The sequence below is a fragment of the Odontesthes bonariensis genome, chromosome 16 (assembly GCF_027942865.1).
Source record: "Odontesthes bonariensis isolate fOdoBon6 chromosome 16, fOdoBon6.hap1, whole genome shotgun sequence".
Lineage (NCBI taxonomy): Eukaryota > Metazoa > Chordata > Actinopteri > Atheriniformes > Atherinopsidae > Odontesthes > Odontesthes bonariensis.
The window spans coordinates 31,416,957-31,444,265 of record NC_134521.1 but is presented as its reverse complement, the minus strand read 5'-3'; the positions used below and the strand labels follow the sequence as shown (position 1 = coordinate 31,444,265).

The window sequence follows — 27,309 nt, the reverse complement described above, 5'->3', positions numbered from 1 at the left end:
CTGTGGTCTGCCTAGTTTCTGATGTCCTCGACTCTTTAAACGTGTGTAGTGACATTTATCATCTGTCTGCATCCAGCTGATGCCTCCTACTTTGCTGTCTTATTTCGACCAGTATTGTTAATGTAAAAGTTTTTTAAACTTTGTAATTCGACACTTTAAAACATCATTATGAATATTACATTGCATTTCAAACAATCAAGCCAATAGAATAAAAGCAAAACCATGTGCTGTGGAGCTGGAAAACCAAAGTCATGAACTGCTGCCATGAATGTGTAGAACAAAAGTCACTGTGCTTCAACATTTGTTAATCTGAAACCAAAGAGTCATAACTCAATCACTGATGAGGGGTACCACATTTTAAATCATGTGATGGCCCTCATCAACACACATACAGGTTTCAGTGTGGTAATGCATGTGCCACACCCTGCATAAATAAGGAAAACCCAGGTACTTCTTTCTCTGCACATGTACTGTACGTTCAAGCCATTATGAAATTGGATTTATTGCTTAAGTTTAGATAAAAATTCAGTTACTGTGAGCTGAATCTTCTGTAATGTTCTAATTCTAAATTTACTCCACTGTCCATCTCATTCGAATATTTAAACTTCCAGTTTAAAAATGATATAATTTAGAAGGCCTCTCTTTATGATATGTTGTCAGATTCCTTCTCTATCTCTAGGGATACCTAATAACGTGATGTTACATTTGAGGCTACAAAGACCTTGCTAATTTTATATTCCTATTAAAAACATCGGTATCGACCACAAACAGAACTGTAATACACAGCAAATACAGTGTGTACATACCGATCAAAGCTGTAATCGGAACATAATCTGGTTGTGAACGGATGTGTAAATAAATGCATATTTGGCATCATGATCTCCCTATCGAGATAAACCAGAAATATGTGTGAGCTGCTTGTTGCACTGCCATCAAGTGGCCAAAAGTGAGTTGATGAAGTTTAAAAAAAAAAAAAGCATAAATCAGTAAATCCCTCTGTTTTACCAAAGAGCAACAAGAAACTACGACTCATCTGTCATTTTGTAATAGATCGGGTGAACAAAATCCCTAAAATACATGCTTTTGTCGATCTGTGTCTTTAGATTATGATGTGTTATTGAAGAACTTAAATGCTGAATCAACCTCTTTACACGTTTGTCTGAAGAAAATGTGAAATAGATATGTGAACCGGTGAAAAAACTGTCCTGGTGAAGGTCTAAGCCCACTCTTCCGTACTGCATTAATGCGCTGTAGCTTTTAGACCTGAGCCTCAGTCAGTTGGTGTCATCATGGAAGAGTAGCAGACGACTGGAGCCGAGTAACAAAACACTGCAGCCTCATTGCATTCCATCTGCATCGACTCTTGCTATCTGAAAGCGGTAAGAAGGAACGTTTCATTTTTTTTTTTTATAGCATGTAAAGCTTGTGTACCCGATGTTAGATCACACTCATTGTCCGCTGCTTCGGATTATTCACACAGCGTTTATGCTTTGGTTTGCTAATCAGAGTGGAGAAGGACCGGGAAATAATCACCGGGTTTTACAGGATTATGTCTCCCTGAAAGGTGAATCAAGTGTCTGTAAGGTTCATGAAAAGGTTCATTTGGGTTCTGTTTCATCGAACCAATTTTAAGGCCAAACAGAGACGCTGCACACAGCAGGAGTCGGGCTCCTTGCAGCGGGAAGCCGAGCATTTACATGCAGGTTGATCCGTCAGCACCGCGGACAGCACCGCACAAACACTGACGTCTGCTCTGTCCTCAGGCCGTCACCCAACCGAACCAGCACCGGACACACCTGAGGGCAGACAGCGGCCAGGATGAAGCACTTCCTCAGGTAACGTCAATCTCCGTTATAAAGATGGAGGGAGAGCTTAATTTACATTACATGAAAAAACGTGAAGCAATTCATTGTAAATTCAAACACACCTCCCCCTCTTTTCAAGCCTGTCTCGATTTATTTAACTACAAGAATTCCCTGCTCTCCCATTTAAGCTCTTCCTGATCGATTATGTTGTTGTGTGGACAGTAAGTGGATGTTGGTGGGTGAAATGGTTTGAGTCGCTCAGTTAGGAGGCCTCTCAATAAGAGCACACTCTCCAGAGGTGTTTCTATTCATAGCTCTGCTCCATCTCTTGTTGCAAACATGTGAAGCCTATTTAATTGTGAAACACAGAGGATTATTGGTATGATTAATGTGATTATCTATCCTATTATTAAAAGTAAATATACTTATGTCAAAATAAAAATGACAGAAAAAAATACACAAATAAGACTTTAACTGGGTTATTTAGTGGATTGATTGAGGTTACTGAGGAAAAAGTGGAAAAGTTATACACATTGTTTAAAAAAAAGTGACTTACATGTTAATGTCCTCATAGATGCAGCGTAAAAGTGAAAAGAAGAAATCATGACACAACAAAGGCAATACTAATGCTCTGGAGAAAGTAAGAAAGATGACACAAACTGAGGAAAGAAAAACAAATCAACTAAAATACCCAAGCAATTCAGAACTATTGAGATAATTACTCACAAGTATTTTATTTTTTTATTAAAAAGAAGGAGCAGCTGACATGGAGTTCTGAAGACGTCTGCACACTAAGATCAGACTGTGCTTTAAGAACATTTTCTATGTAAAGGATAATCTGGTCCTGATTTGACAATCATAAGTGATGTATTTCATGTGGACCTGGTCTAAAATACTTGGTATGACAAAAAGTAGTTAAATGGCTCTTTTCTCAACTTCAACTCAGAAGCCAAACTCGACCACCTCAGTTGTATGGAAGATTCACAATATAACAGCTGACCTGACATCTATTGGGGCCTTAAATGATTGAGTACTTTATCTAAACCAACAGCAGTATTTCAAATCAGAAACATCTGCATGTTTTAACATGAACAACAATAATCTGCAATACATTTCTGTCTCAGAATATCCTTTTTGTATTCATACTTGTTTAAAAGACTACCTTTACAATAAACCCCTTCAAATTCATCTTTCCCCCTTTGGTATCTCTCAGGGAAAAAAAATAAATTCAGGTGATATTTTACTAATCTTTTTATGGTCTTAAAAATATTTAGCGTACTTAACCTTTAATAGGTCAAGCTTCAAGAACACTGAGCCATGATGATAAAAATAATATTTAGTTCTTTTATTATGGCAGTAATAGTTTAGAGAGGATGAGCTCTTGCATTGCAATCGCTCTGATATGAATACAATTTAAAAAAGCAAATAACAGATTATCTGAAACATACACAAATACATCATGTGAAAAAGAAAGTTTAATTTCTATGTTTATGTATCAGGACTTAATAAATTATCATTTATTATATAATTATCAAATTAGTCGAATAAAGCCTTAGATGAACAACAGCACATGACAGGTTACAATGTGTTGTTTTTTTGTATTTAAAAAAAAAGAACTATGCCAGAATGCAGAAGCAGTGTGTAAAAACTAAGTCCACAACCACCTTCAGCAGCAATAATCGTTTTCTATATGACGTTATCATGATCTCCCATCATTGTTGAGGAATTTTGGCCCACTCTTGTTTACAACATTGTTTTAGGTAATTGCTTTAGCACGTGGTGAATTGGACTTTACGTTCTGCGCACGCTCGAGATTTTTTCACGGGGTCGTGATATTACTGTTGTTGTCGCCGCCATCCGAAAGAAACAAACAACGCGATGGAGAATGCGCCGTTGTGCATCGCGTTTGTGCAATAAGCATGCTCATCACAAACGAAATGTAGAGGCAAGTAGCTTCATCTTGCCCTTCGTTCGCCATCTTTCGCCAGTTGACCGTGTAGCGGTCAACTGGAAGTGGCTCTATTAGCAATAGTTGAAACGGGTACAGCGCCACCTATCGTACCGGGGTATGACATGCTTTGTGCCTATGATTCGATTCATTCCCCGCCATATATCCAAGGATAATTACCCATGTTCAAATAAGGATCATAACCCAACTATAGCTATAATCGAATTAATCTCATCATGTAGACCCACTGACTGATTCTTAATCCGACTGCAAGTAACCCGATCCGATCCAATTTTTAGTCAAACTAAGGTGTATACATGAACTTAATAACTCAGTCTTATTGTCATTTAGACATTAATCGTTAAGGTGACAGTGACATTGTAAAAAGAATGTGTTTTTGTCCTAACCATGACAAGTGCCCCCCTGCTGGGTTCTGCTCATTTCACCATCATCTGAACAAAAAACATAGCAGTTATACTCATCACAAAGACAACATCCAAAAGGCGTCCAGGACGTACAATTCACACCTGCATAAGAACACGAAGGGACAGAGGTAAAAGATTATTTTAAAAAAAGGAAATAATGTAAATATAGCAGTGTCTGCTTTGTGTTCTTTTGTAGTGCCATTCTGAGCAGGTCAGTTTGAATGAAGCCTCCAGCGGGTTGAACGTAGTCTATAAGCAGCCTGAGGAGCAAACTGCAGGCTTCAGAAAGCTCCAAAGTGCTCAGTGTTGCTAGTGGTGCTTAAATATTATGGGGATTGAAACACTGCCAGATGAGCTCATCAGCCTTTTGATCATGCCGTCTCTTCATAAAACTGGATTGTTGGGTCACAGTCACAGAGACTTCCGTGAGTAGATCAGGTAGAAACAGGAAAGTGGGAGATGATATTAGAAACATTTTACCCTTAAATTTATGGCCAAAGGATTTGTTATATATTTACAGAGCTGTGTAAATATATATGCATGTTTTAACAGGTTGAGCAGCTCTCCCTATGACTGGCGAACTGAACTTTATGTGTAAAACTCAATAAGATGACCCTTTAAAATGACGTAGCAGGTGGCTGGATCTGGATCAAACCTGTGACGGTTTGTGTTATCATCACAGGATTCTTTCACCATCCCTTTTTGCTTAGTGCTCACTTCCTTGAAGGTGAAAAAAAGACAGAGTGTATGTCAGCTGTTTAATATGCTGCTCACATCCACAGGCTTAAAAATGGGATTAATCCTTCTGGACTGCACTTTCCCTCTTTTCCTTGACACAGACAATGATATTACACTGTGATCCTTAGCCATCACAAGGATTTATTTCTGCACAGTTGTAAACTGCTTGTGTGGCTCACAGTGGGAGGTTTTCTAGATTATTTAAAATGCAGGTGTGTTCTCTTAGATTTGCTGTCAATGGGAGCTGTGATTATAGATGGAAAAGAGTATTGCATAAAAAAAAGAGCGTCTTCAGCTTTCACTGCTGAGTGAAGCAGGTAAAGGCTGGGTGTCGTTTAACCTATACAGTCTCTTAATGGGTCACAATGGATTTCCCAAGACATCTCCATTTTCCTTCTGAGCATCTGCCTCAAAAGTAGAACATTTTGATCTTCTGCAAGATTGCCCTGATGTGAAGCACAATGTTCCGATTTTACCATTAAAATATCTCTCTGCTGCTCTCTTTTCATTCAGTGTCATTTCTCCTTTGTTCGCCGCAATATCTAGATCCATGTTCTTATATCTATATTCATAAAAAGTTATTTTATTGATTTTTGCTTTACAAAGTTAGTTAAGGATACGGATTGCTTTTTTGTATAAAGCTTCAAATATATTGAGGTGCAAAGCTAAAGATGAAAAAAAAAGCAATAATTTACATTGGATGCAAACATGAGGAAACAATAAGGCTGTATTTCATGGTTATTTTAATTGACTAAATGAAGATGGGATAATTTGCCCCCACGTAAGACCAAGGTAAGAAATGATTTGGACTTAAAAAGCATTAAGATTTAAGATTTTTTTAAGATCAGATTTATTGTCATGCATACATCATTATTGTATGCATGCATACATGCATACAGATGAAATTTGTCCTCTGCTTTTAACCCATCCAGGTTGGCACCTGTTGACACTCTCATGCACAGAGTCACACACTCATTGAGACAGATGTCATTAAGTGTTTAGGGACTCTGAGTAATTAATCATTATAATGAGTCGTTAATTCATTTTCTCTTAGTTGACTAATTGTTACAGTTATTGTTTAATTTAAAACCTCCAAATTCAGACCAGAGGACGACAGCAGCATCCTGGACAAGCTGGCATGAGTAGGAATTGCCTCTCTAAAAAAGGAAACACAACAAAAGTTGTTTTTTCATGCTATCAAACAAACATAACATATCCCTGTTTATACCCCCGCCTTCTCTTCTCCAGAGTGGTGACCCAGTTCTTTGTGTACCTCTACTGTAAATGTCTGTGGCGGGGCCTGAAGTTTGTGGTCAGGAAGTTCACGGGGCGCTGCGAACTGCAGCGAATCTGCTACAACAACAAACATGGAGCTTGCAGGACCCTCAAGATAGGCAAGCTGCACATTGCCTGAAAATTCTATTGAACTTTTTTCTTTGTATATATTGTATGAAAATAAATGAAGATGGTAGTAAAAAATATTTTATGCATAATGTCTAAATATCAATATCTATTTATTTAATTTATTCCCCTTAATATTTGCACCCACATCATTCCATACTACTTGTGCTGCTTCTTATGCTACTGTATGTAGTTATCTCACACTTTTCAACTGTTTCCTTTTAGAGTCGTCTCTGCGGTACTCCAAGAATGAGGTACTGGTCTTAAAATCCAGCATTATGTTAGACATACATGACATTTAACATATTCCATGTGTGTCGAGCTGAACGCTCTTTAAATATGTCGCTGCTTTGTTCTTCTCTTTCTCCTCTTGTCCCCTCCAGCTGCTGCAGTCGGCCCTCAGTGTCCACCCTGACAAAGTGGAGAAGACCATTGATGACATAATGGTCTTGAAGAAGATTAACCCTGACACCAACCCACAGTGAGGCTCAACACTATTACACATAAACTATTTTTTGCTGCTTCAACAATTCTGTTAGGTCATTGTGATAAATGAGTTTAGTAAATCAAGATCATCCCTGATAATCTCCCTCACTAACTTTTATAGGACAGTTTATTTCATTAATAGACTTGAGTTTCCTCAAACAAACAGCACTTCCTGTCCCTTGTGTGTCCACAGGCTGGGCATCTCTCTGCAGGCCAGCCTGCTACAGATTGTGGGCTACAGGAGTCTGGTGGCAGAGGTGGAGAAGCTGCGCAGGGAACCCTACAACTGTGACAACCCTGAGCATGAGGACATGCTGATGAAGGTGTGCAGCTGTCTGTAGCTACTGGAAGCAGAGGAATATTCTACAAGAACAATCTTTTTCATTTTGTTGTGTCTTAAAGTGACAGTTAGATTCCAACTCTGACGTTAGCTATAAGATACTGTTACATATAGTATATCTATAAGTTAAAACCTCAAATGAAAGGTCAACACTTTGGCTGCCTCTCTCTATTGTACGATCCTCTCTTTGCAGGTGTAGCAGTCTTTTAAGCCTCCCCCCAATTACTCTTGGTTAACGCTTACTACAGATCACTTATGACAAAATATCAAAGATATTCAGATTTGAGCTTTCCTAATCTGTACTTACTGTATAGCCCGAATATACTGTATAACTGTAAGATTCCTATCTCTTATCAACACATGGAATAAGTTTAGTCAGTGAACTGTGGTGTGTGTTTGTGTGTTGTAGGTATGGAAGGAGCTTCGTCCTGACACACCTCTCACCAGCCGTATCTCTAAACAGTGGTGTGAGATCGGTTTCCAAGGCAGCGATCCCAAGACTGATTTCAGAGGCATGGGCCTGTTAGGCCTGCACAACCTGTTGTAAGCTCTCAGTCTGGAAAACACTTAGGATCAAAGCCCAAAAACCACACACTTTGATCAGATACAGACATGACATACAGACACACAACTCTTACAGTGTATTGAAACACACAGAGCCTATCCCAGCTGCCATTGGGTGGGATTCACCCTGGACGGGTTGCTAGTCCCAGGGCCACACAACTCACACTCACAATTCAGAGTCACCAATATCCCAACACATGCATGTTAGGACAGTGGGAGGAAGTAATGCATCCACATGCAAACTCCACACATAAATCCCCAGTTGGGATTTGAACCTTGCTGTGAGGCACCGTGGAGCCTCTTTTTAGAGAGGGGCTAATAAAATCTGCAAATAAAAATGTTAGCTGGATCTTTCTCATCTTTCTGCAGGTACTTTGCAGAACATGACAAGGCTTCAGCTCTGCAGATGCTTCAGGACTCCCTGCAACCAAAGCACAAGTATGTTAATGTCTCCTTTGCGCATCCACATTTAGGGAATATACAAAGTGTTTTGGTGGAATGTTCCTGGTTGATCACTGTGTTCACATTAGATTAAGTAAACGAACCATTATTTTGTAGATTATAAAACCAGATTTATTGATGGGAGATTGAAGTACAATAAACAGAAAAACTTCTCATGAGCAAATGCTGCTGTCAACAGGGTTATCATCTTTCAGGGTGCCATGTGCCCTATTCTGTCATTTGAAATCTCAGGTTTTCTCCCTGACTCTGATCCATCCATCTCATCAAATCACAACACTCATTACACCACGCCACCACACAAACCCAGCAAAACAGCAAGACTTCTGTCTTTATATTTAATAAGAACTTTAATCCTTTCTTATGAAGAGAAACTGTCTTTACATTGACATTACATGGGGAATTCTACTTACTTGATGTTTAGGTTCAAAAGAAAAATTTTTGATAAGAAAACTTGAATTTGCGGAATGCCTATTCTCATTTTAGTCTAGTTCAGCATGTACATGCTTAATTCATATGGCACCTCCCCAGCTGCATTATCTAGGTGTGTTGGTCCAGCTTTTACAAAACTAAATTTTGTACGATCCTGGTCAAACTAACATGTTTACATGCATTTTAAGTCCAGTTTTTCATAGAACAAACCCTATTTTTTTCTAGTGTCACGTAAACAGGCCTAATTCTACATTGTTCTAATGATTACCAAGTTTTGCTTTAAATCAACCAGATAAAATAATGTGTTATCATAATGAGAATTATTTTTCCTCTTTTGTGTGTGATAAAACCAACACTGCAGTTCACCTCAGATAGAGCTTTTTAGCCTCTTTCAGCTCAATGGGCCTCATGCAAGAACATTTTCGTATTTTTCTTCTAAATTTTTCTTACTTTTTTCGTATGAAGGTCTCGTACGAACACGCCACGTCAGATTCAACAAACGCTCTTAACTTCTGAAAAAGTGTGTAAACGACCTGCGTAAATGATGAATGCCACCCGTGCGTATTTAAGTGCACGAGAATAGTAAATTTGCATACTCCACGCCCAAAATTATACCATATTAGGAGCTGTGCTTCCTCGCTCCTGTGCCAGGACGTGTTGACTGTTGAGTCATGAGAATGACATCAAGGCGCAAAAAGAACAACTTTACGGGCTCTGAGATTGAAGTTCTGCTTTCAGAGATCCAAAAAGGAAAATCTGTCATTTTTAGCAGTGTCAGCAGTGGAATTACGGGACCTGCTATAGCGAAGAAATGGGAAGCAATTACAAGGGCTGTTTATTCGTGTCACCTGCAGTTCGTAATGTCACCGAAATAAAAAATAAATGGTTTGATATGAAAATGGTTTAAAAAAAAAAAACGTCTCGCCATGGCCAGGCGTTCCATGACTGCAACTAAAGCCGTGCAATCAGTTGTTGCCTCATTCTGATGGCACTTTGATGGGGCGGTCAATGATGGGGGTCTTCTGGCACCACACCTTCTGGTCTGCCTGGGCTGGTACAGGTGGAGACCCTCGTTCAGGGAAATATTGTGCAAATCTGGCATGCCTTCTCTGGGCTATAGAGCAGTTTGGCCCCCGCTGTATCGAGACACACCCACCTGGCCTTCAGCTCAGTGCGCTCCACGACAGGGGCGCGAGTGTTTTGATGCGTATGTGTGCATTGCTCCGATTATGATTGGCAGTCCAGCCACGGCATGAAAGTCCCTCTTAATTTGTACTTGTTGGACAGTGGTGTATAGGCATTTGATATAACATGGGTGATAAACTGATGAGAGTTTTGATGAACAAGGGGAGCGCACGACTCACAGAGGACTGGGACTCCCCCGATCTGTTCCAGTGGCCAAAAATCCAAGGGTAGTGAGGACCTGGACGTGTAGTGGAATAGGGTTTGATCGGCGTGTTTCTCTCTGGAGTTGTGGCTCTAACAAGCTGCATATTTGCAGCAGCACAGTCCTTGGCAATCTTAATCGCGATGTCAGCCATTCGTCTGTCTCTACACGGTCTCTTCCAAGAGCCTGACGCACTAAGGCATCCAAAAGTAACAAGTCAGCCGCTGGTTACACTTCCCATTGACCTTGTTAACCTTCAATTAGTGCATAAATTAAGACAGAATAATAAAACAGAATAATGTCAGCATAAGTATGGAGTATAATGTATATATTTATTTATGTTTGCTTCAAAGTAATTAAATGTACAATCCTTTAGTCAAGTAAACTTGATTGGAATAACAGCAGACTATTTTACGAAACTCCTATGACAGGTCTGGATCACTCGTAAATTCTGTTCGTACCTGAAAGAAAACGTAAAATACAAAAAGATTGGTGAATGCACAAATTCTCTTAAATCACTCGTACGCACGATTTAAGAACAAATCTGTGCGTACGAACGGTTCTTGCATGAGGCCCATTGTTTTGTTTTTTTGTCCCACAGACTCCTCCCCTATTATAAAGAGATTGTATGCTACTTGTCTTGGTAATATTCCTTATCATATGACCAGAACAACAGACAGTTTAAGCAGCTATAAAATCTACCATAAACTTGGTGCATCCCCTCTACTTTTAAAATCCACATAATCATCCATAACTCTGCTTTCACCACTCTCTGCTTGATTATATTCATTTTTACAGCTTGATGTCATTCACTGCTTCATCTTTTTCTGAATGGTGCTGTTTCTACTGTCACCATCCCAGTAAGCTGTCTCATTTCTTAAATGAAGATTCTTCTTATTTGTCCCTCCTCCACCTCCATTTCTGCCCATTCCCTCTCTTTCTGTCTGTGTCATGCACTGTAGGAGCACACACACACCGCCAAGGTACTTCACTTTCATTCATTTGCTGTATTCACTTTGACATTCATAGCTTTCTCTCTTTGGTTTATGCATTTAGACCTGCACTAAGCAGTATGTAACTACTGTATGCACTACTGTATGTAAGCACAATATTGCATTATTAGAAATCAAAATTTATGTTTGTAAACAGTCTTTGAAGATTTCTATCTCCAGTAGAAACAAATAGTCTTGGGACTTTTGACAGTGATGAAAAATATGTTGAGTTACCAAATCCATCAAAGGCACAAAATATGACATTTAGTTGACTGATTCAGCATTACTTTATCACCTAGAATAAAATGTCAGATTTGTTCGTTCTAAACAAGGGCCTGACCCCAGTTTATAACCTCTGACGCGATATTTGAGCTCTCAATTTCCTTTACAGAAAAAAAAGTAATCAAAAGGCTGACATTTATGATCAGTTCTGATGTTAGTCTTTCCTTGTAAATACTGAAAATAAAATCTGTTTAAAGGAGCCAGCTTCTGAAATGTAGTTCAGAGTAGGTTTTGTTTTTAACCACACTGTGGTGGTCAGTGTTGCTTCACATGGCTCGTGTGTTCTTAACAGTGAAGTAAACAAGTCTGACTGGGAACAGAAGAACCTTGACAAAGCTATCGGGTAAGAGTCCATGAATCTGCTTCATTTGGTCATGTATGTGTCTGTGTAAGAATAAGCTGCTTGTTGCTGCTGTATCTGTGTGAATGTTGGCCTTAATACAGAGTAGCTTATGCATGAGTGCAAGTGTATGTATCTATAAAGGGGAGAGATTGTGAGTGTGTTCAAATGTACAGGATGTGGCCTACACAAACAAACTTAACAAGAGTTTCTTGTCTAATGTAAGTTTGCTGCTTAATGTCACAAAATCCTCAGCTGCCTCTGTAAGTGCAGATGCTTATGTGAAATAGTGATCATTAAAGACATAAACCTCTAAATAAACCGAACTTCATCTTAAATAACTTCCATATTTCTATCTCTCCGATTCAGCTATTCTTTTGCCATTGTGGGCATCAACATCACAGACCTGGCCTACTCTCTGTTGGTGAGCGGAGCTCTGAAGACCCACATGTACAACGTGGCCCCAGAGATGCCCAGCCTGCTGAACTTCCAGCAGACTTTCTGTGAGCTGAGTTGATTGAGATACACATAACATACAAAACATTTTTTTTTTTAAACATATGTTTATTGCACATTTTGTCAATTTTAAAACGGTGAACAACATAGAACAAGATGGTACATGCAAGAAAAAAAACCCAACAATAATAATAGCAATAATAATTATAAAAATAAAATATAAAATGAATAAATAAATAACTCAAAGAAGAAAAAAACGGGGGTGCTTTTAACCACAAAACAAAATATCATTGCTTGTGTAAGAATCATGGTGGTAGAGAGATAAATAAATGAAAAATATGTGAATAAATAAATGCATATATCTATATATACACACACATATACTGTACATATATGTAAAGGTCTAAATGTGTATACTAAATCAAGATATTATGAAAAGATGGATAAATCTTCAGTTCAGCTCTTCATTCCAGCCATCTACTTCAATATGATTTTTCTCAAGGAAATTACAGAAAACCTTCCAGATTTTCCAAAACTTGTCAAGCTTATCTTTTCTAAAGCCAAGTAAAAAGACCTGTTAACCATTGTGAAGTTGTACAAGGTTTATCTCTTTTCCATGAACAGGCTATACATATTTTAGCTTCCAGAAAACAAATATTGAGTAAGGATTTTTCATTTTTGGAGGTCACAAAGTTGTCCGGGTGAATATTTAGTAAACATAACTTTGGTTTGAGAGGTACTTCTTTTTCAACGATTCGACTGGCCAGGTTCAACACTTTTTCCCAAAAAGAGAGTATCAGAGGGCATTCCCACATGCAATGGAATAAAGAACCTTTTTGTTGCTTACATTTAATGCAAGTATCTGGGATATTTGGGTTAAAAAGGTGCAGCTGAGGTTGTCTGTGATGTGCACCCCCAGAAACTTGGTACTGCTGACGACCTCCACAGCTGAGTCGTTGATGAAGAGTGGTGTCCCGGATGAGGCCCACTACTGTAGTGTCGTCCGCGTACTTCAGGATGTGATTGGATCCGAAGCATGGACGACAGTCGTGGGTCATCGGGGTGAACAGCAGGGGGCTCAGGACGCAGCCCTGGGGGGTTCCAGTGTTCAGGGTGATGACACTGGAGGTGTTGTTCCCCACTCTGACAGACTGGGTTCTGTCGGTGAGGAAGTCCAGCAGCCAGTTGCACAGGGGGGTATTTAGTCCCAGGGAGCCCAATTTGCATACCAGGTCCTGGGGGATTATCGTGTTGAATGCTGAGCTGAAGTCCAGAAACAACATCCGCACGTGGGCGTTCTTCTCCTCCAGGTTTTCCAGGCTCAGGTCTAGAGCAGTGGAGACTGCATCCTCAGTGCAGCGCTTGGGCTGGTATGCAAATTGGAACGGGTCGAGTGATGGGGGGGAGTGTGGAAATGATGTGGTCCTTAAAGGATAACTGCGGTATTTTCAACATTAAGCCTCTTTTCTGAGTCGTCTGCAATGTTTTAGAACCCCCCTCACTGCTTTTTTGATGTTTACTGCTGTCTCCGGTATTTGCCTAATTTTGATTTATCTCAACCTGCTTCAGAATGGCAAGTCATGTGCATGTCCAAAAAGGTCCTTAAAAGCACCATAAACGTCCGTTTTCAAAATCATCAACTCACCGGAGGGGTTACTGGTGTGCACTGGTAATCCATATCAAATTTCCTTGCGAAAAGTTGCTTCTGTCGTGTTTTATTTGGCAGCTCGTTCATGCTCAAACTATTTTCTTAGCCACCTCACAGCCATGGATAAACTTCCGCTATCAACGTAATATCAACGAACATCCAGTCTTCAATAGAACTCAATGGGATTTACAAAATGTCAAATAAAACACGACAGAAGCAACTTTTCGCAACGAAATTTGATATGGATTACCAGTGCACACCAGTAACCACTCCGGTGAGTTGATGATTTTGAAAACGGACGTTTATGGTGCTTTTACGGACCTTTTTGGACATGCACATGACTTGCCATTCTGAAGCAGGTTGAGATGAATCAAAATTAGGCAAATATCGGAGACGGCAGTAAACATCAAAAAAGTGGTGAGGGGGGTTCTAAAACATTGCAGACCACTCAGAAAAGAGGCTTAATGTTGAAAATACCGCAGTTATCCTTTAACTAGCCTTTCAAAGCACTTCATGATGGAAGATGTGAGTGCGACGGGTCGGAAGTCGTTAAGGCACGTGACTGTAGACGTTTTCGGGACCGGGACCATGAGCATGTGGGCCAGCTGATCTGAGCATTCCTTCATCAGCCGACCTGGAATGTTGTCAGGGCCTGCAGCTTTCCGTGCGTTAACCTTCCTCAGAACTCTCCGCACAGCCGTGGTTTCGAGTCTGAGTGCCTGTTCGTCGGGGTGTGGAGTCGCTTTCCTCGCAGGGGTGTTGTTCAGCTCTTCGAAACTTCCGAAGAAGTTGTTGAGCTCATTTAGGAAGCCGGTATCGTTCTGACAGGATGGGGGTGTGGGTTTATAGTCCGTGACGGTCTGGATGCCCTGTTGCTGGAGTCTTGGAAGAGACCTTGGATTTTTCGACTGTGGGCTCGCTTGATTGATTGATTGATTTTGTTTATTGACATTGTACAAAGCATTAAAAAGGTATACAAATAAATAAGTCAATAAATATGTCTTGAAAACCTTGTACAACATGTCAAAAGGATAACACAAAAAAGCTTGGGGAGCTTATTTCCATTGTGGTCCTTGTGAATGTACAGCATGTATGTGCTAGTTACCATCAGTGTATATGAATATGTGAGCAAGCCAAACATACATGTATCACAATGGACAGGGACACCAAAAATAAACAAACAAATACACACTCTCTCACACACACTCAAACACAAACACACACACACTCACATACACACATACACACACACACACAAAGCCCTATAGTGCTCTACTACCAAGCCATCTTTTAACTCCTGTCTTAAAACAGTTTGTTGATGCAATACATTTGATATTAGCAGGCAACCCATTCCATAACACTGCTCCTGAATATAAGAAAGACCATTTCCCCATTAAGTTTTTAAATCTATAGAGCACACAATCAGTAGTGCTCCTCCTTGTGGAGTGCCTATGCACCTCCTGCACTTTAGAAAAATAATCTCTAAAATATTTTGGACCCAGATTATTTAGAATTCTGTGTACCATGGTCAATTTTATGTATGTTACTCTATCCTCCACATTTAGCCAGTTAAAGCTTTCAAAATGGGAAGGTAAAAGGTGGGTATGAGGGTGCAAGTTTAGGATCAGTCTTACTAGTTTATTTTGAGATGTCTGTAACTTTTTTTTGAGTGATTTAGGCAAATTGGTAAACCAGGAGGTGCACGCATAATCAAAGTAACCTTGAACCAAAGCCCCTGCCAGAATCTCCAGAGCTTTCCTGTCAATTAAAGGAGAGATTCTAGCCAAGAATTTAGTTCTCTGGTTTAGTTTAGAAATGACCTTTGTAGCCATGGCCTCTCCACTTAATTTGTTATCAAGAATACATCCTAAATATGTTACTGATTCTTTAGCTGTAATTACTGCATCACCCACTTTCACATTCAACAATGGTGAGTTTCTTAGTTTGACATTTGATCCAAACATAAATGATTCAGTTTTTCCTAAATGCAAAGAGAGCTTATTTTCGGCTAGCCAAACTCTGACTTTTTGGAGTTCTAGACTGAGAATCCTCTCAATCTCAGCTTTTTCATGATGGGAAACAATCAGGGGGAATCATCAGCATATAAAAACAGATCACAATCACAGGCTGCTTTCATGTCATTGACATACAATAAAAACAACAACGGTCCTAAGATGCTCCCTTGGGGAACACCACAAGAAAGAGGTAGAGGCTTGGACCGCAGACCGTTTACCTCTACTACCTGATCCCTGTCCCCTAAGTAGGACTGTATCCAATCTAAAGACATTTCATTAAAACCCATGGCCTTAAGTTTGGCTAAAAGAATACGATGATTGACGGTGTCAAAGGCTTTTTGAAGGTCCAGCATGAGCATGCCACAGTATTTACCAACGTCAATCTCTTTCCTAATGTAATCTGTTAAATAGAGTAGTGTGGAAGTTGCCTTTAGGCGAAAAGATGAGCCGAAAACTTCTCACATTAAGACTCTGTGAGTCGCGTTTATTAACTGACAAAAACTGACAGTTCCAACTGACAAAAACTGACAGTTCCAACTGACAGCTCGCGCATCAACAGAACAGCTGTTATCATGAAACGTCACCGGATCTCTTAAAGAGACCGCAACTATTAAATGCATCATAACATTCAAGACAATGAACCGCACAACATTAAAGACGATGAACCAACAACATAACAGATAACAGAACACATATAAGAAAGTGAATTATGCCGTCAGTGTTGAGAGCACTACAGTAGACATGTTTCCGTAGAATGAGACTTTCTAAAACCAGATTGAAACTCATAGAGAAGGTTGTGTGAAGAAATGTACGTATCAATTTGTTCATAGACAACCTTCTCTATAATTTTGGATATACAACATAGAATTGACACTGGGCGGTAGTTTCCATGTTCAACTTTGCTACCTTTTTTATAAAGGGGGATTACTCTTGCCCTTTTGAACTCGTTTGGAAAAGTACTTTGTTTGATAGACAGGTTTGTGATATGTGTTATACATGGGGAAATTAATTTGGCAGCATCTTGAATAAAATTTGCGGGAATATTATCAAGCCCTGTTGCTTTTCTGGGATCCAGACTTTTAAGCTTTTGCAGAATTTTTTCATTTGTGACCTTAACCAGAGAAAAAGTGTCTGCCACTACACCCCTCTCCTGGTAATATGACTGTACATTGTTTGAATTATATTGTCCTGTTTGATCAGGTAATTCCCTTACCAATGTGTTTGCTATAGTTGTAAAATACTCATTTAAACTATTGGCCACCAGTAATTTATCAGAAACAACAGTGCCTCCTATTTCCAAGTTTAAATTGCTTGATTTTGTCTTGACTTTATTACTGTATCCCACAAGATTCAAGGTCTTCCATAATTTTTTTGGATTATTTCTATTTTCCGAAATTTTGTCAGTGAAAAAACCTGTCTTTGCTTTCCTGATCATCTGGCTTACCTCATTCCTTTGATGTTTATACTGATTAAACAATTGCTCTTCCCTATTTTTCCTAAATTTACTAAACAAGTGGTTTCTTAGCTGTATGGCTTTTAAAATTGTGTCATTCATCCAGGGCTTGGTTTTTGTTTTAATTCTGATGTTTTTCTCTGGGGCCACAGTGTCAATGGCCTTAACTAGCGTAGATTTTAAAATGAGACCAGGCATTATCCACATTTGTACCATTAAGAACTGGAGACCAGTCTATATCCCTTAATAGACTGCAAAAGGCCTCCCTGCTGTAATTTTTGAGGGATCTAATTTTGATTGTATTGTGACAATAAGCCTTGGGTTTTTGGATTTTACGTGTACAGTAGATCATTGAATGATCACTAAGGCCATAGTCTATCACTCCACTTTTTGAGATTTTTGCTTTGTCTGATACCATAATTAGATCTATGGTGGTTTGAGTGTTTACACAGACCCTTGTAAACTGTGTAATAAGCTGCTGAAAATCAAACAAACTGCAGAAATTCTTCAGAGCTTTACATAACGATGTGTCAGGTTTTAACACATTAGTATTAAAATCCCCAAGCATTATCACCTCTGACTTAACAAAATCCACATATTTAACACAAGACTCTTCCAAAAGTTCATAAAAATTATTTTGATCAGTTGGTCTATAGCAGGTTCCAATCAAAATTGGCTTCGATTTAGGCAATAAAATGTCTAGCCACAAATTTTCTAGGTCCCTATGGTCCAAGTCGGGTCTAACATTAAAACCAATATCTGCACGTACATATACACACACACCCCCTCCCTTCCGGTTTTGGTCCTTTCTGATAACAGCATAATTTTCAATTTCAATTTCTGCGTCACTTACAGAACTGTCAAGCCATGTCTCTGAAAATGACCAAATCGCCACTTTCCCTGTACTAACAAGAAGTCTGATTTCGTCCATTTTGTTAAGAAGACTTCTTACGTTAAGATGTAGAATATGAAGTCCAGGTCCTGCAAATAACGAGTCAGGAAAGTTATGAGGAGGCCCAGCTGGATGAGGAGGCCCAGCTGGTTGAGGAGGCCCAGCTGGTTGAGGAGGCCCAGCTGGTTGAGGAGGCCCAGCTGGTTGAGGAGGCCCAGCTGGTTGAGGAGGCCCAGCTGGTTGAGGAGGCCCAGCTGGTTGAGGTGGCGGCCCATCTGGATGAGGTGGCGGCCCAGCTGGATGTGATGGTGGCGCAGCTCGATGTGGCGGTGATCCAGCTCGATGTGGTGGTGATCCAGCTCGATGTGGTGGTGGCCCTGCTTGATGTAATGGTGACCCAGCTGGTTGTGGTGGTGGCCCAGCTGGATGTAGTGGCCCAGCTGCTTGTTGTGGTGGCCCAGCTGGATATGGTGGTGGCCCCGCTGGTTGTGGTGGCCCAGCTGGTTGTTGTGGTGGCCCAGCTGGATGTAGTTGCCCCAGTAGTTGTGGTAGTGGCCCAGGTGGTTGCGATGTTTGCCAGGTCTGATGTGGTAGTAGCCTAGCCAGTGGTATTGAAGGCCCAGTTAGCGATGGTAGAAGGCCTGCTAGCTGTGGTGGAAACCCAGAACAAAGTCGAGCCTGATGTAGTTGTAGCTCTGTTAGCAGGAAAGGCTGCCCACCTGGATGTGGTGTTAACCCAGAAGGCTGTATGTTTGGCCAGGCATAATATGCAAGCCCAGCCAGAGGTGGTGAAGGCCCAGTTTGCAGTAGTGGGAGGCCTGCTAGCTGCAGTAGGGGCCCTGCTGGCAATCCAACCTGGTATAGTTGTAACCCATCTAACAATGGGGGCCCAGTTAGTTGTTGTGCTGGCCCAGCTGGTGAAAGCCTGGCCTGGTGTAGTGTATTCCAGACTAATGATGGTGGATGCCCAGCAAAGTATGGTGATGGGGCTAGCTGTGGTAGCATTCCAAGTAGCACTGGCATAGGCAGTTGTGGTAATATGCCAAACAGCTGCAGTTGTGGCACATCCAAAACATGTAAACCGAGAAACTGAGGTCCATGATTTACTTCAACATCACCAGCCAGTAGCAGTATCATCAGGAGATTAACAATTCCCCAAAACGGATGAGTTGTAATTGAATGATTGTCTTTACCTGCTGGTGGCCTAGCCTGGCCATGATGCAGCACTCTTGTGTACAAAGCAAGTTGGCTCTGCTTGACTGGTAACAAAGTCAAGTTATCCACTTTTCTTGGACAGGTTAAACTCAGAAGGTATAGAATAATGAAGACAATAGACAGACAAGATGATGGTGAAATCCGAGGTGAAATCCGAAGTCTTTTCTTGTGAATATGGGACTTTTTAAGCAAATACACAGGACCTGCCGAACTGTGAGTCTGCTCCTCGGCAGCCATCGACGCTTGGCGTCTCTGATGGCACGTTTCAGATTGGCCCTCGCTGATCTGAGAGCCACCGCATCACCAGATTTGAACGCAGCATTGCGTTCTTTCAGCTTCGCTCGCACCACTTTGGTGGTTTCCAGGGTTTCTGGCTGGCCCGTGTGACTATTGTTTTTGTTACAGTCTCTTTCTCCAACACCAACTAATATAGTCCGACACAGACGCAGCATACTCCTCCACGTTGGTGTGCTGGTTGTCTGTTGCAGCCTCTTTGAATATGCTCCATTCATTGCACTCAAAACAGTCCTGCAGTGCAGACATCGCTCCCTCAGGCCATACTCTCACCTTCTTCACCGCAGGTTTTTTTCTGGTGAGCCGGGGCTGGTATGCAGGAATTAGCATCACAGAGAGATGGTCTGAGGAGCCCAGGTGGGGGCGGGGGGCTGCTCTGTAGGCCTTCTTTATGTTGGTATATATATAGGTCTAAAGTATTCTCCCCTCTGGTAGCAAAGTTCACATGTTGGTAAAAATTGGGAAGCACAGTCTTCATATTGGCCTGGTTGAAATCCCCAGCAACAATAAAAACGCCTTCCGGGTGTGTGGTTTGCATGTCTGTAATGTTGTTGTAGAGAACACTCGGAGCTTGCTTCGTGTTGGCGCTGGGTGAAATGTAGACAGCAACAATGTTGACGCTGGTGAATTCCCATGGCAGGTAAAAGGGTCGGCATTTTACATTCAAAAGTTCAATGTCCTCAGAGCAATGACTGGAGACTCGGTCGCATTGTTACACCAGTTGTTTTTACTGTAGATGCAGATGCCCCCCCCTCGGGTTTTACTTGTGAGAGCGCAGCTCCTGTCGGCTCGGAATGTTGTTAGCCCGTCCAGGCTAATTGCGCTCTCGGGGACTGATTCACTGAGCCATGTTTCAGTGAGAACAATGGCACAGCAGTTTCTTGTCTCCAGTTTGGAGTGTATTCCAGCTTGAGATAGTCCATTTTATCTTCCAGGGCGCGTACGTTGGCGAGCAATATTGAAGGAAGCGGCGATCTGTACGGGTTAGCTTTTAGCTTGGCCGTAAGTCCTCCCCGGCAGCCGCGCCTCTGCTTCCTGTCGCGCCGCCTCCGACGTCTCCATGGGCGGGCTTTGTTTGTGGGAGACTATTGGCCGCTGAATCTGCCAAAGTAATACCACATAAGATTTGGTAGCTGTAATCCACCTCTGTCGTATGGTAAATATAAAAGTGTGAGCCTGAGCCTGGGTCGCCTGTTGTTCCAAGCTTTTCAAGCGACCGGAAAAAAGAAAGTGGGGGAGCAAGTGATTTCTTTTCCAATAGATTGGAAAAGATATAAATACTTAGGTAAAATTGACATTTTCAAAACATTGATGTGCCCGATCATAGATATAGGTAATCTTGTCCACCTGCTTATGAGCTCTGTAACTCCATCTGTTAAGGGGTTGTAGTTCATTGGGACAATTTTGTCAATGGTAGGAGTGATCTTCACACCCAAATACAGTATGAATTGGAGGGTTGAGTCTCTCATTTTCATTCATGAATAATATTACTGATTTGGTCCTATTAATTTTGTAACCTGCAAAGACCCCGAAAGTGTTTGTGAGAGAAAGTAAAGTAGGTAGAGTCTGTTTCAAGTTAGAACAAAACAATATTACATCATCTGCATATAAAGCTATGCCATGTTCAATATCTCCTATCTTTATTCCATTCAGATTGGTGTTTTTTTCGAATCGCCATAGCAAGTGGCTCGATAGCAAGGGTGAATAGCAGGGGCGACAGGGGGCAACCCTGTCTTGTCCCCCGGTGCAGTTCAAAAGGTGTGGAAGACAACCCATTTGTTAAAACTACAGCCTGTGGAGCAGCATAAAGAAGTCGAATCCAGCTGAGAAATTTCCCCCCTATACCAAACTTTGCAGTATCTCAAATGAATAGCCACTCCACCCCGTCAAAGGCCTTCTCGGCATCCAATGACAGAATGGCAGTGTCCGTAAAGCCAGATTTATTAAACACTATATTAAGTACTCTACGGATATTGTGAAGGCCCTGGCTTCCCTGCACAAAGCCATTCTGGTCAGAGTGAACTATTTCCGGCAAACTCAGCTCAAGCTGTCTCGCCAATATTTTACAAAGAATTTTGATATCATTATTAAGCAGGGAAATTGGAAATTCTTCCTTTAGGGGAACAAAGTCTAATAAATCAAGAAATTCCTTTTGTTTTTGAAAAGATGAGGTTGAATAATCCAAACGGTATAAATTTTCATAAAAGCTTGAGAAAGTCTGATTGATTTCTTTAGGGTCACTAGTTACCAAGCCTTCATCTGTTTGTATTGTATTTATTGCTCTTTCAGATTCCATCTGTTGAATACTCCAAGCTAGGAGCTTACTAGCTTTCTCACCCTGTTCGTAATAGGACTGCTTCAGTTTCATCAAATTTTTAGTTGCCTTATTTGTAGATAGAACATTGTATTTAGCTCTTAGCTCGGTAAGTTCCACAAATAGGTTTTAAGAAGGATTTGCAAAGTAGTTTGTTTCAGTATCCTTTATCTTTTTTTCCAGTTGATCTGTTGTCCCCTTTCCAATTTTTAATATACTGTAGCAGCTCCTTTCTTGTCTGATTGTATGAAGCATCAATTCCATTAGATCTATACATTCCAGGCTGTAGAGCACAATTAAAGTCCCCACCTATGATAAAGTTGCCAGGTAAAGTAGCCAAGGACAAAAACAGGTGTCTGAAAAAAGACGGATTATCTTCATTGGGCCCATATATATTAACCAGATTTAATCGAACTGAGAGAATTTCACACTGGATAATGAGGTATCTGCCTAAATGATCTTCATCCACACTAATAAGATGAAAAGGGACAGAATTGTGTATCAGTATAATTACTCCACGTGAGTGTGAACTGAAAGAAGCTGAGAATACTCGACCAGGCCACCTCCTCCTCACCTTGATTACATCTTCAGGGGTTAAGTGTGTCTCCTGGATAAAAACAATTTTAGCTTTTAGCTGTTTGATCCTACTCATAACCTCTTTTAGCTTGAAAAGTTTGTTTAAACCCCTTACATTACAAGATGAAGTTCAGATGGCATGTTGTAATGACAAGGAAATTGGCTGTAGTAAACTTTAAATGACTGAAAACAAAAGACAAAGGATAATAAATAAATAAAGTAAAAATATGTACCTATGAACATAACTGAGTGTACATCCCCAACTGAGATACGCCCATCCCTCCCACAGTACACACATCGAAACCATGGAGCCTAACTGGTCCACCCGCACCCACAACGCAGCGAGGAACAGCATGCCCAACAACCGTAGCAGGGCCCCGCATGAAATAACATTAATATAAGTAGAACTAAGTTTATATCAACCAAACAGCAATTTTACACAATTTAAACAGTGTTTAAATTGGCTCCCTGTGAGGTCAGAGAGCATAGTTCAGTGACTTAAACATACCAGCCATACAATCAGGTCTCAGGTTGTCTCTCTTTCCCCGGGGTACAGTCCTTTAATCCATGCACAAAATCCTTTGCTCCCACTGTGGTGTCAAATATGTGTCGTCTCCCCCTAACAGTCACTAGGAGTTTAGCCGGAAGATTTATCCCATAGCGCATAGTCGGGATGGAGAGGGAAGCCAGCTCTTTCACCGAGTCGAAGAGTTTTCTCCGTCTGACCAGATCAGCAGAAAAGTCCGGGAAAAACATGACTCTTTGGTTGACATAGAGTATTTCCCCCTTGCAACTGGCAGCCTTCGTGACCCGAGACTTGTCCGCATAGTTGAGGAACTTCATTATTACCACTCTGGGATGCACACCAGAGCGGCCCACTGCCACAGCATCATCAACGCCGGCCCCACCGACTCTGTGCGCCCTCTCTATCAGTACGGGTCGTGGAAAATTATGTTCACCAAGCACTTCAGGAATCCACCTTTCCAAAAAGGCACACATATCAGACCCTTCTACCTTCTCTGGGAGACCGACCAGGCGAAGATTCGAGCGGTGGGCTCGGTTATCCAAGTCGTCCACTTTTAAGACTAGCTCTTCAATAGACGCTTTCATGGTGCTGGTCTGTGTTTTCAGTGATGCTACATCGTCTTGATTGGTGCTAATTCTGTCCTCTGCTTCAGTAACACGTGCCTTCAGATCACTCTGTATTCCCTCAATAGCACTGAGCAGGCCGTCAAACCTCAGTATGAATTCTCCTTTCAAGAATGGAGATTAATGGCGTTAAGAATTGAGTTCGGGCTAGCCACCACATCTGAGTCTCCACTGCTAGCATTAGCATCTGCCAATCCCGGATCACCCGTGTCTTCTGTTTTAGATGATTTCTGAGTTTTTGCAGCTTGTTTTGGAGGCATTAGGGCAGGTTGTTTGATTCCGCACAAATTTTGAGAATTCACAGGTCCTACACTGGCTGTTCGGTTAGTTTATTCTCTGAATTTTCACGGGAGCTCCGACACACGTGTGTTCAACACAGCGACATAACCGGAAGTCCACATACAAAACATTCTTTTTGAGTTCAGCTTTCAAGCAAAATCAGACAGATCAATCATTTTTTGTTGGTACCTGTTTTGACTAATCAGAACCATGTCCCATTAAATCAAAATCAAGTTAATTTTTACTATACTCCAGTGTTAAGATATGTAAGTGTCCTTCAGTAAACTACAGCAATTTTGAATTCCTAAATCTAATATTGGTTCATGTTTTTAATAAATCCAGCAATTAGCATATAAAATTATTGTTTACATTTTTTTTTTTTAAGACCTAATTTTTCAGTCTGATATGTACAAGACTGATAATAAACAGCAGCAAGCACAGCCAGTGAACAGGCAGCGTAACCAGGTATGGAACCAGAGATCCAGCAATTTGGTCCTGAACAACCCATTCTTCAGACAAAGTATTTGTGGATGGGTGTGGGTTTTTTGATATAATTTCCTTTGCAAGCAATTTACATCTACATGTACACATAATGAACCCTTAAAACAAATGTTCAAAATTACAATCACCTGTTCAGTTCTTCTCAATTACAGAGCAAACAGAAGCCAAAGCATAGCAGCTGATCGGACCATGCATCAGAGTAACATAACTTTCTCTCTGTGGTAGGTTACCTGATGCAGGAGTTCCACCGCTTCTGGATCGAGGAAGATCCCAACGACATCATGGAGTTCAACCGGGTCCGCTCCAAATTCCACCGGAGGATCCTGCGACAGCTGAAGAACCCAGACATGGCTCTTTGCCCCCACTTCTCTGCCTCTGACCTCCATCTGGTCAACCTCTAAACTCACCACCATCATTGAACCTTTCATGATCTCACAGAGATCTCCACTGGGTGTTCAGCAATGAAAATAGAAAAAGCTAACATTATATCACGTCACTGCCAACAGCTCACTGTGCACTCAGACACACAGAACATTAATCCTGAGCCTAACCTTACTTTAGTCTTAAACCAACTCTTCAACATAAAATCTAGACTTACATTACAGGGACTCTCTGTCTTTGTGGCCAGAGGGAGGTAAAGTCCCCACAATGTGATAGTGTAAACAGATTAATGTCCCCACAACAGAAGAAAACAAGTACACACACGCACTGCCTCTACACCCTTACAGCGTCAGACCACCAGCATCAGAGACGACCATAGCGATTGTAGCTGTGCATGAGGAGGCCGCACCACACCGTCACCACTCATTGTTGCTTTAATGATTCATTATGATTGTATCATAGCCGTTACACCTCAGTTATCAACCATTTGCTTATTTTGATAAACCAAATTTATTTCCACTGCCAAAAATATCTTTTTGTGTTGATCACAGGTTTAGAATATATTGGTTGATCTGCTATAACATGAGCTGAATTTTTATATTCCGATTTAGATATATACAGAAGTCTGAATGATTGGTTGTAAGAAAAAAGTTGCTTGCACTGATTCAATCAAACTTAATATGTTCACCTTACCTCTAATCTTTGAACTGCCATAGATTGTAATCTATGTCATAGATTGTACTTTTTATGTCACCTAGACATGAACACCTGAAACTTCTCCTTGCCAAAATATCAAATGTGGAGAAGTTTAGCAATCACAGTATCAGTTTGGGTCTGATGAGCTCATATTTAAGTCTAGTAAACCTGTTAAATATGGTTTAGAATTGTTCCAAAAAGTTTGCATACTAAAAATCTAATGTTCCTTCTCTTGTACTAAATATCTTAACTGCTTTTTTTCCCCCTCACTTTATTGGGGAAAAGAGATTAATAACATTATCTTAACTAACATTTTTTGGGAGCATTTTTTACAGGTTTGAATAAGTTACTGCCTTTGATTTTTAACCCATGCAGAGATTCTGTTATGAATGTTTCTCACCTGCTCACATTCATGATTGTTTGATTCTATTTTATTCACTGAATGTGACAATGTGTCCACTGTTGTATCAGCCAAAGCAATAATTTACATAATTTCCACCAAACATTTCTTTAAATGTGTTTATTTGCACCATGTGCGCCTATGTAGTTTTGCTTCGTTTCAACTCAGAGCTGGAATGATAATCAAATCAGAAAAGTGTTGGAATTTTTTAATAAATTAAATGTCCAGATTCTTCTTAAAGAATAAATTAATTGATAAAACAGAGGAGAGCTGATTGTGAATGTTTAAAAAGCTAAAGATAGTTGCATTTACCTGTCAGTCAATGCACCAGCTGCACAGCTCGTAACTGTCAGCTTTCTATTCTGGGCTGCATTCATATATTCTTTTAATTAAATGAACCATTAGCTTACATGGAAAAAGGTGACCTGATCACTAAATACTTATCGAATTACTATCTGCTATGAAGATCATTAAATCATATTATTCACAGACCACTGGTACCCAGCCTTTGACTTAAAATGGATGCGGCAATGTTTCATCATTCCCAATGGTCCACTTCTTAAGACCAAAGAATGTTTTTAATTGAATTAGTTCTATAAGTACAACCTTTTTACTAGGGGAGGAAGTAGAAGCACTAAAAAGTGTTATTCTGCTTTCTTGTCTGGATGATCTTTTCGTGAGCCTTCAGACATCCTCTCGGAACAAGAGACATCTTTTAAATCACTCACGTTACCCAAGGGCTCCTAAAGAGTCACTTGTGTAACAATGAGTTCATAGTGTCTAAAGCAGCGGATGATTATTATCTCAGCTCTGAGTCACACGTTCAGCTCCCATTGAATGATAAAAGCCCCCATCTGACACACTCTTTACAAAATCTCTCATGAACACACTCACTATTTAACTATCATTCTCTCAGAATGCCCTGACAAATGTTCTTATCACAAAACTTAAGATTTATACTATAAACATTATTTTCCTTGCATTGTTGATTGTGTTTGAATAGTATTGAATGCTTTTGTTCCTTTGAAGTAAGCGTCAAAGCTTTCAGTCAGTATTAAAGAGCTGTTAACTTCAGAGAATGTCAGCGCTGGTTCCATCTTCTGCTTGCAGTTTGCTTTGCTTTACTATGATCAGCTTTGCACTATTCTAAAAACAAAAAAGCTGTTTTGTTTACTGTAATAAATTAGTCATTTGTGGTGTAAGGGCCATTGTGTACCACAATAATGTAGATGAGGATGTAGATTATCTAGATGACTTAGGCGTATGCTGCTGTTTATTCTGCTTTGAAACTGCCTATAAGACCTCGATCTGCATGATATTTTCAGTGTCACTGCTCTGGCATTCTGTACTCTTCAGTAAAGTACTCCTATATATTGTAATGCTGTGTTCAATTTGTGGTGTACTTTTTGAAACCTCAATAAAAACTAAATGTCAATTAAAA

The 27,309-nt window shown here is 40.5% G+C and overlaps 1 protein-coding gene across 2 annotated transcripts; it reads left to right on the top strand.

Annotated features, from left to right (window-relative positions):
• The first annotated feature begins 76 nt into the window (after positions 1-76).
• elmod1 (ELMO/CED-12 domain containing 1) lies at positions 77-27,309 on the top strand. 2 transcript variants are annotated; one of them, XM_075486918.1, is made up of 11 exons: positions 77-1,379; positions 1,764-1,835; positions 6,165-6,310; positions 6,543-6,571; positions 6,701-6,798; positions 6,997-7,126; positions 7,553-7,686; positions 8,077-8,145; positions 11,552-11,602; positions 11,969-12,102; positions 24,617-27,309. In XM_075486918.1, the coding sequence occupies exons 2-11, from the start codon at positions 1,819-1,821 to the stop codon at positions 24,790-24,792; spliced, it is 984 nt and encodes a 327-aa protein (XP_075343033.1). In that variant the 5' UTR covers positions 77-1,379; positions 1,764-1,818; the 3' UTR covers positions 24,793-27,309. The 2 variants fall into 2 exon arrangements, with proteins under 2 accessions (XP_075343033.1, XP_075343034.1); XM_075486919.1 differs by lacking the exon at positions 77-1,379 and adding an exon at positions 1,425-1,564.